This window comes from Papio anubis, chromosome 13, assembly GCF_008728515.1.
Source record: "Papio anubis isolate 15944 chromosome 13, Panubis1.0, whole genome shotgun sequence".
Lineage (NCBI taxonomy): Eukaryota > Metazoa > Chordata > Mammalia > Primates > Cercopithecidae > Papio > Papio anubis.
Genome location: NC_044988.1, coordinates 83445277 through 83455528, shown reverse-complemented (window position 1 = coordinate 83455528; position 10252 = coordinate 83445277). Strand labels below are relative to the sequence as shown.

At 50.9% G+C, this 10252-nt stretch overlaps 1 protein-coding gene across 27 annotated transcripts in view; it reads right to left on the bottom strand.

Moving 5' to 3' along the window:
- Positions 1-1789: 1789 nt before the first annotated feature.
- Positions 1790-10252, bottom strand: part of ZNF618 (zinc finger protein 618) — a 176757-nt gene continuing 168294 nt past the window's right edge. For 23 of the 27 annotated variants that reach the window (XM_031654418.1, XM_031654425.1, XM_031654428.1 and 20 more), the window contains one exon: positions 6293-9714. In XM_031654418.1, the coding sequence (XP_031510278.1) occupies positions 8198-9714 (1517 nt within the window). In that variant the 3' untranslated portion in view covers positions 6293-8197. Of the gene's footprint in view, positions 9715-10252 lie in introns of all 27 variants that reach the window. The other 4 variants (XM_031654442.1, XM_031654432.1, XM_031654427.1 and 1 more) reach the window with 2 other exon arrangements.

Below are 10252 nucleotides of genomic sequence, written 5' to 3'. Positions count from 1 at the left end.
TGCCCGGGCTAGTCTTGAACTCCTGAGCTTAAGCGATCCTCCTATCTTGGCTTCAAAAGTCTTGGGATTACAGACATGAGCCACCACGCGAGGTATTTTTTCACAGCTCTGAATTCGTCACTTGAAAACTGAGTTGCCACATAAAAATCTGGCTTTCTCAGTTCTCTTAAAAACAATTGGCATCCTGATGCCAACCATGAGCTGGGGCTTAGCAGAGATGTCCCCCGGAAGGGCCTCACCTCGTGTCACTAGCTCTGCTCGCCAACCTGCCTGGCCCAGGGGCATCTGACTCTGTGACACTTACTACAACTTTTCACTAAAAATAAATGAAAAAATCAATGTCCCCTAGCTTTTAACCCTCAGGGGTGGGATGGGGGAGCAGCACCTTGTGACCCTGAGTCTGAAGAATTCACAATGCTCATCTCAGAAGGTGCCAGGAATCTTTCTCAGCACAGTGGACACCCGTACCGTGAAGATTCACTCCATTCTTAAATAGTCTCACCTCAAATTTCTCTTTCAAAGGTGCTGGGCACACTCATTTATTTCCATTACAAAATAAATGTAGCTGCAGCTGCTTAATAAAGAAACGTCTTTTTTTCCCCTCCTTTTTAAAGCATCTTTTTTTTTTTTTTTTCAATCGAGGCTGCTCCTTCAGCTGTGAGGGCTCCCGGGCCATGCCCTGGCCTTATTTGACTGCGATGTTCAAGAGCGTGGAGGAGGATTCCTTCGGCCACAGCAGGACTCCCGACTTTTCATTGTAGGCTACATAGAAACTCCTCTATTAAACTTCAATCGTTGGCTCAGAATGTCCACATCAGCATGAAACTCCTAAGGCAGGATGGTTTTGAGGGCAGGGCTGGTGCTCCAATAGCCTCTTCATGCTGTTACATGTGCGGTTTGATGAAAGTTTTTCAGGTGATCAAGCAACACATCCTCTACGTTGAAGCAGAGTTGCCCACACCTGGTAAAGATGGTGTCAAGCCTGGGGTGTCTGTCACTCACTCACCTGGATGGCAGGATGGCAGTTTCACCTCTTAAAGGGCTGTTCTAGTGGTGGGCCCACTAGGAGGAGTGTCACCCCCTCCTGCTCAGGCCCCAGTTTGCCTGCTGGTCTCTCTTCTCCCTTGACTTGCCTTTGGTTTGCTTCTATTCCAGAAGAGCATTGGTGTCCACACATCTGAATGGCATCAGGCTTGGTGAGCCCACCAGGGCTGGTCTCTAGCAGCTCATGGTGGAGGGCACTGATTCCTAATTTGTTCAGAGTCCCTCTCGCCATCAGGAATTTGGCAAAACCCACAGACACTCTTCCCCAGCACATGGACGATACACACAACAGTTATAACATCACACGCACCGTTTAGGGGGCCAAAGCCACTAGACAAAGGGGCACAGGAGCCTCGCAGATGACCGCAGGGCAGGGCCAACCTGCACATGTGCCTGAGGCACTAGACCTGGAGAATGGAGACTAAATCCATCCCTTCTTCCATGGGACAATGTTCCACAAGCCCAGGAGGGTCTCATCTTCCTCGACCATGTCCCTCCCTCATTTATCAAACACTGGCTGGGCCAGGTCTGGTGCAAGAGATAAGCTGTGAGCTCACAGGTAAGTCACTGATACCAGCATCACCACAGGTAAGTCAACAGTGTCCCGCTGGGATGGATGTGTGCTGTCACCCCAGGTGCCCTGTCTCTGGCCCATCTCCACTCACCAGTGCCCTGCAGGTGCTCTGCTCCTAACTGGACAGTATGGCCCAATCTTGAACCCAAGAAAAAAACACCACACGCTGCATCTTCCTAAAGGTTGTTTTATTGTAAAACCATAAATACAACACTGACATGAAATCATTTAAGCAACTGATCCTCTCACCGTTAAAAGGTATCTTTTTGCCTTGGCATCAACCAACTAGGAAATAGTGCTGCAAGAATTCGGGGGGCAGGGGAGGTACTGAATCCTGGGCTGGGGCTTTTGGCGACTTAAGGAACCAAGTGGAACCTTCCTCTTCTCCCTGGGAATGTTCCACTTTTGGACAAGAACAGACAGGTAAAAACAGCAACATTAAACAGCTCAGTTTTAAATTTTATTACTTTGTAAAAATCTTTTTTTCTGTTCCTTTCCTCCATTTGACATCAGTAAAAGTTTTGAACATCATGAAACTGATTTGGCTGTAAATGGAGAAACGGTACCAAAACGAAGTGAAACAAAAACCCAAAAGGACAAACAGAAAACCCTAAATAAACCCTCAAGTTTGGTCTCGGGGGTTTACATATCACAACAAGAACCGTCAACTCAACCCCCATGCAATGTGACTCCCTGGAGAGCTGCTGGATCCACACCGATACAGGAGACCGCACACAACGTCTTTTGTTAATTAACACAGCAAGTGTGACACTAGGTAACTTTTTTTTTTTTTTTTTAAATACAGTACATGGTACACAGGGTCCCCAAGATGGCCCTGCATAAACCCCTCGTGAAGACTTGAGCCAAGCACCGGCTGTTTATAAAAATATTGTGTTGCTACAAAAGTATAAATTAATGCTACCGGTATTAAGAAATATTAAACACATAAAACTTATAAGGATTAAGAAAAATATTCATTAATACCTGTAGAAAACTCTGGCCTAAAAAAGATATTTTTTTTTGTGTTTGTTTTTTTGTAAATTTTTTTTTGTATTTTTTTTTTTTTAAGATGACTTAAGTTTCTTGCACTCGAAGAGAGAGACACAGACGTGTCTGTGGTATTGCCTAGAACGTCTTTAACTACTGAGAAAGGATGCGGGGGTACACGCACGTGGTTACTGAGTGGGGGTGGGGAGGAGGGCACCAAGGCTTTCTCAAGATTTACCTGATGTGAACGAATCACTGGCGTGAAGTTGTGGGGAAAAGAAAAAGGCTGGATCAGAAAACAACTGAAAATAATTTACGCTTCTTAAAAAATATCTCTGCTTCGGGTGGTTGTACAAAATGATTTCCTGATGCTTGGGATCTGAATGGCCCTGGACAAGCTGCCTGGGCCAGCCCCGCCATGCGGCCCTCGCTCTCTCCTGGCTGGCGAGGCCCAGCCCCGGGTCAGTCCACGAGCTCGTTTCACCGCGTGGGATGCCGCCCACCCTGGCTGGGCAGGAGGGAAGGTCCTAGGCGGAGACCGGCTGGCACCTGGGTTGTGGGAGGAGCCCCTCCTTCCGGCTGGTCTCAGACTTCATCATCTGTGCCAACCTGGAATTCAGGAAGCGCCACAGGAATCCCAGGCCCCTGAGGTTGCGGACAAGGCTGGGCTGTGCCCCTTTAAGGAATTTTGGTTAGAAGAGTCAAGGTGCCCCCATGGGACACATGGTTGGGCAGGGCCCTTGTGGGTCGTGATGCTAACGCCCAAATGCAAACCTAGCAAATCCTTCTCTGTACAAGAGTTGACTCTTTAAAGCGACACCTGTCGGGGGCGGGGGAATGAATATGTCAAACAGTGACCTGACAATCTTCACCCTCGTTAAAGTGGGAGTGGGCGCCTCTTCCACAGAAACCACTGGGCTCCTTTGGTGAAAGCCAGGGCTCCCCCGACCACAACCCTCAAACCCAAATGAGAGAGGAAGAAAAACAACTAGTACAACAAAATCCCCCAGAAAACCCTGAAAAGGCAAAACTAGGAGGGGAACGTTAAGAGGGAAAACACTGTATCATTGGTTCACCATAACTGGCCTAGCAAACATTAGCCACAGTGAAAGGGAGGGGCCGCCTCCTTCCCAGTTCTTCCAATGGCCCAGCTGGACACAGGGGCTGGAGCAGGGCTGGCGGGGATAGGAGCTCCCACCTACTGGCTCCAGCGGATGGCTGGACCTTACTTAGTCTCTTGTTCTGTCTAAATCATCGGCCTTGTTAGGAGCCCTCCTTAAGATGCATCCCAGAGATAGAGGCATTGCTGCTGTTCCCAAGGCGAGGGCAAAGCTATGAACTTGGGGTAGCTCGCTGGGACACCTCCTCTTCCAGCATATCCATCACGATGACAAGACGAGGGGAGTGTCCCCAATGGAGCCATCTCAGCCTGCTCCAGCCACATCCCATCTTCATTTCAAACCTTCCCGATGACCCTGTGGCCCCCAGAGAGCATGTGCTATATCCCTAATGTCTCTCCAGGAGCCCACCTTCAAGGAGTCCAGCTCAAGTTCAGGCGAAGCAGGTGGCCTTGCTCAAAAATAGGGGACTCCTAAAGGCAGAGGTTCAGCTTCACAGTGGAAACACGCCTTGTAGATTTTTCCTCTGGTGTTTCTTTGAAAGTGCAGGAGATAAAGGGTCAAACTGAAAGAGAGGACTCTTACCAGCCTACACACCTGGTGGCTTCCTCGAATCCTGGAGACTCATGGCTTCTCATCTGTGTCACTGCACTGCCCTCCTGTCCTTGCCAGGAACCCTGGTACCCTTTTCCCAGCCAAAATCCAATCCCCAGACGTCAAGTGTGAAGCTGCCAAGCACGATGGTGGCGAAGCTTCCTCACTGGTGATTCGGCAGGTGGCCTCTGTGCGGCGAACCCCCAGAGATGAAGTGCGGGCAGTTTTGCTCAGGTGGCATGCGTTTTGTTTCCTGGTTACTAAATGCCATTAGAAGGAGGCCTGGCTGGCTGAGCCAGGCATCGGGAAGTGGAGAACTGTGCCAGAACAAGGGCATCCACCCATGGCCTGGATGGTACCACTGCTCTTGATGGACCTGAGATTCCTTGGGTTACTCCACTCCAAGGCACCACCCACAACGCTGCGGTTCTTGGCTTGGGCTTTGTTGGTGAAGCAAACTGACCTCAGATGAGGGGGAAAAACTTGCCAGGTGGAGGTGTGTTTTCTCTACCTCCCCCCTTGGGTCCATGTATGTCAAAACAAAGGCCATTTCTGTCCTGGGGACCACATGGCTCAAGGCGAGTTGTCTCCACATCAGCAGGCCGCCACCTTAGGCTGCTAAGAATATGGTAGAAAGGGCCCAACTTCCTAGTTCCAGATCGCCCAAAGGCCTGTGATGGAAAACCTACAGTGGCACCAGAACTGGGAGGCAGATGACAAAATCCTTCCCAAAGTGAAGGTCAGGCTGGACACTGGGAGATGAACTGGAAGAGCCTGTCTCAATCCTTTGGCTGAACTAGAATTTGGTGAGGTGGATATTGCTGGAGATATAGGGGCCAGTGGCTGGATCAGTGAGATCTTTGGGTTTTATTAAGCTGTTAGTTGCAGCAGGATGTGCACTCTGAGAACAGCCTGTCTGAGAAGAGGGCACCTTGGTACAGCCTTTCCTGTTGGTGACACCAGTTTCCGGAGGGAACCAGAGGTTGCAAGAGATAAATGATCATCTGCTATCTTGTTATCTAACTGGACAAGGCAGCCCAGAGGACAGCTTTCTGAGTACCTAGTGGCATTCACATCAAACCTGCAGAGGCAAGTCAGCCCCCAAGTATTGAATTGAGGTGAAAAAGAAGGGAAAGGGAGGTAACAACCTATGATCAAATCTCTTCCTGGAGGACAGACATCCTATGCTTCAAAGAGGAGAATGCTGAGTCCTCTAAATGCACATCTGGGCATAGTCCGATGGCTTTCCGAGAAAGTGAAATGCCTATTTTATAATCAATTGGCCCAATAATGGGGCACCACCAGCACATCTTTGCTCCAGGTAGAGGGAGGATGGGTTCCCAGGCTCTGCTCTCACCTACCACACAAACTGGGCAGCTCCTATCCTTGTGTGGGTCAAAGTGCCGGTCACGGTCCCTTCCCCAGCAGCCAAGCAAGGCTAGGGGCACCTTTTGCTGTAGGCATCTGTCGATCATCAGCAATGCTGAGCCACCTTCCAGAACACCTCCAAAGGCCCAAATGAGAAGTCTGCTATGTTTCTTTCCATATTCCCTAGGAAGTGACATGAGGTTCCTGTCTGGATTTCTCTCTGTTCCTGCTCCAGCGTGGATGGCAGCTCTTCTCTGATAGTGGGTTCAGCCCCCCAGCTGGAAATGTTGTGGAGGGAGTACCTAGAAATTCTCCAGGAAAGGAAATGGCACGGTAGTTCCTGAGACCACGGCTTGCTGGAGCAAACGTGGAAATGGCCCACTTTGATCCATTTCAGTGTGTCCAAGACTCAAGGGGAGAGCTGGGTGAGTTCTCATGAGGCAAAGTGTGCAGGCTTGGCTCCCAAACACTACGCTCCAGGTCCATGATCCTAAGCCTTCATGAGGTTTGCAATCAACTTTACTCCCTGCTCCCGTCATGGACCCAGGGGGAGAGGGCTGTGGTACAGTGCTTTTTGTAGTCGAGGTATCTCACAGTTGAGTAATGCTTTATTATCGGGAAGGGGTGGAGTTGACTTAGCCAACCCCAGGATGATAGAAGGTGCCTCTGCAAACAGCCGCCCGCCATGATGGTCATTCTCAGCCTGAAGCCTTAGTGTAACCACCCCATCCCATGGCTAAGGGTCACCAGGGGAGTGAGACCACCAGCACGTTATTCACTGAGAGGTGCGGTGGGGGTGCAGCGTTGATTTGTGACAGAACCACCTCTTGTGAAGGGAATGGGGTGTCACCCTTGGCATCTGAACTGTGTGTGTAGAACCTAATTTGCTCACGGCTAGGGGAACAGGAGAGAAAAGCCTGAAGACATCTTTCACAGCATCGAGTCGAACATGGCCGAACGCCATCCACCCTCGGAACATCAACTGTTGGGGCCACAAGGCACCATGCTCACCGCCGTTCGGGAAGGAAGTCGGAGGTGTGAGTGGGGACCCTGGCTTTTGGGAGCCTCAGGGTCCTGGGAAGTGAGGAGAGGCTGTGGCAGGTCTGAGGTGTGGTAGATGTGACTATGGGTTGACTTTGGAGTCCCTGTGGACTGCCAGGGTCGGGGAGGGGGTGAGTAGTGTGATGCACACTGGGTACCACGCACACTGACACTCTTAGTCCCACGCAAAGCGGACCAGGAGGGCAGCTCTGGCGCTTACATTCAGAACTCCCAAACCACTGCTTCCCCTACGGCCACCAAACCCCGCAGCTGTGGAACCCGTGACTCCTCCCCAACCCCTGGTCTCCAAACAGCACAGCCAAGAATCTGATCTTGGCCATTTGAATATGTGAAAACTGAATTGTACAGGGAAGGCCAAGAAAGACCGTAGGATACTGAGTATACCACTGAGATGAGCTAGTTTACAGTGTGACTTGAGGAATAAAAGGGGCAAGTAAAAAAACAAAACTCCAAAACATAAGTTATAGACATTCAGTGCCTCCTAGCAGAGTCTAAATCAAATCTGAAGAAACAAAATGAACCCCCAAACAAGGTAAAAATTGCTAAAATGTTAGGGAGAGAAATTATTAGGGAGTGGAGACAGTATCTATACTTCTCTGAAAAATGTCTTTTTCTTCTCTCTTATATTAAAAAGCAAAATGTCAGCTTTATACTCTTTAAGTCTCCTTTCCTGATTTGGGGAGATAGATAGGTGTGTTTCTAAGGCGGCTGCCCCGGGACACCCAAGGGGTATCTCAAAGGCAGCAGCTCAATGCCCTGAAGGTGAACGAGAAACAAAGTCCAGTGCAGAAACCGTCCATCTGATGCAGTGTGGAGAGTCCACAGCAGAGCAGCCGAGGGTGTGTGGGGGGTGCACAATGGGATCAGGAGGGTGGGAGGGCTGGGAGAGGGTCAAGGAGGGAAAAGGGGGACTGGGGTGAAGGACAGAGAGCGTCAAGTCACTTCAGATCTCAGCTGCCTGAACATTTCACAACATCAGCTTTCTGCCAATCTGCACACCTGAAAGCGAAGTCTTCTAAAGCCCCCTTACTGAGAAAAGGAGGTGAAACATCTCCCTCTTTCCCAATCGCTCAGCTTTCCTGACACGCCCAGTTCAATGCACACCTGTCCGAGAACAGGCATGTGTGCACGCACCAGGGTCGTGTGTGTGTGTGTGTGTGCGCGTGTGTGTGTGCGAAGTTTCTCTGGCCATGCAGATGAGCAGAGACACCCCCACACCCCCACAACCACAGCACGTGTGTTCAGACACGTGCACACACTTGTGGCTGTGTACACACACGCACACACACACATATAAAAAAAAGCACTTAAGTTTCCAGGGGGGCATTTATAATGAGGTCCACAGTGTTTAGAACTTAAATTCCTTTTCTTTGTTTGTGACAGTGTTGTGTGGTTTTTTTCTAATGTTATCTTCTCTTTTTCTTTTTTTTTTTTTCCCCGAAGTCAAGTCTTAAAGCATGTTGGATTTCAGAAACATGAGTTTATTCATATCTTCTGGACTGAGCAGCCGCCTCCGTTTGATTAGAAGCGCTTGTTCACACATATTTACACACCCGCTTCTGGCGCCCACGGCCGGAACCGCCAGGAGCCAGAAGGCGAGCTTGGCGAGTTTTGTGTGCTTTTGGGTAACGCACGACCAGTACTGGAAGAGATCAGGGGTAGCCTGGAACAGGGGCTCCTGCAGGTAATCGTACACTTCATTTTTGCCCAGCCGATCATCTTCCTGAGCTGCGGGGTTCTCGCCGGCGGCAGAGCGGGGTTTCTTGGCAGCGGGCTCGAAGTCGGCCTCCTCGGCCCAGGACTCCTTCACCTCGTTGATGAGCTCACAGACCTTGCCGATGATCTCCTCGTGCTGGTAGGGCGGCACAGGCCGCAGCTTCTGCTGTGGGTCCAGGATCATGGCCACCTTGTGGGCTGGGTGCACCTTGAAGTTCTCCTTGAGCGCCTCCAGGAAGAGGTGGCAGAGCTTGCTGACAGTGCCTGCGTCGTTGGCCTTGGCCGTGAACAGCTTCTCCAGCCTGACGTAGGTGGGCAGCACGAGCTGCAGGGTGGGCTGGCTCTCGTTGCTCAGCTCGATGACTGCCTGCTTCACCGGCGTCAGGATGGCTGCCAGGTTGCTGAGCAGGTGCTTGTTGAGGCTCTGGATGAGGTTCATCTTCTTGGCCCGGCTGTAGAACTCGCAGATCTGCTCGTAGCGCTCGTGCACCAGTAACAGTGAGTCCGTCACCGAGTTCCAGCAGGGCGGTGGCGACGTCTCCTCCAGCGACCCGAAGGTCTCCTTGGCCAGGCCCGTGGAGCCCGCCAGGTCCTCACACACGTTGAGCAGCTCGATGACCTCGTGCATGCTGCGGGCCTGCAGCGTCCGCTTGCTCAGCACGCTCTGCACCACCGAGTTCAAGGCACAGGCTGAGCAGCGAAGGCACATACCGGCCTTGGAGAAGGCGGACGTGCTCACCCGGCAATCCGTCACATACACTGTCCTGATCTCCGACATCACAAACTCCGACAGCACGTTCTGCACCCAGTGGTGCACAAGGTCGCCGCTGTCGCGAATGTCCGCACCCTTCACACCCAGCACGTAGCTCTTGATGTGGTTGCCCTCGGCCTGGTAGGCCGTGAGGATGTAGCAGGAGTCAGGGCCGACACTCTGGGAGTGGCAGGTGACACCGATGCCTAGGCAGGCATTGCTGCCCAAGGCACAGGTCACTTTCACCTTCACCTGGTTGTACATGCGTGGCAGGTGCTTCAGCGCCAGTGTGTTGAAGTTGCCCAGGATTTCAGTGACTGAGAAGGCCCCATAGCGGGCACCACTGTCTACTAAGGTCTGGGCCAACTTCAGGAACTCCTTCCCGCTGACCACGCTCAGTGCACCCAGGTCGGCACACATGACCCTCAGCAGCCGCTCTGCAATGTTCTGCCGCTCCTTTTCGGGGATCATGCTGTTGGGTGTTAAACCACTGGTAGTGGCTGGCAGAGGACACAAAGAGAGATGCGATTAATTCTGGCATTCAAGGCTGCTTGGAGCGGCAGTAGCCTAATAACTCTAAACATCTAGTATTAGGAATGGCAAATAGATTTCCTCTTGCACACAGATTGGTGGTGCTGGCTGCCTTTAATATGTGACGGTCTCAAGGGATAAAGTTCTATGATTGATTAGTAAGGCCTGCCATGGGCATGGGAATAGAACATACTGGTATGTATGAAACGTAATTGTGGTCTATGTCATTCACCTAGACCTTTGAAGCCAACTAGTCTAATTTCTTCCTCAATATAGGAATCTCCTCTAATATGGGAATCTTCAGGGAATAAAATACATGAGATCATCATGTCAGGAAAGAGCAACCAGCAGAAATTGTGGAGAGGTGGGTTCTAGTTCTGATTCTGGCACAAACTGGTGCTTTCTGATCGCATAAAAAAGTCACCTCCTCTCCCTGGGCCTCCTCCTGCCTATCCCCTGAGTTAAGAACTCCTGCAAACAAGGTCTTAGGTGTAAAAGTGCTTTGGA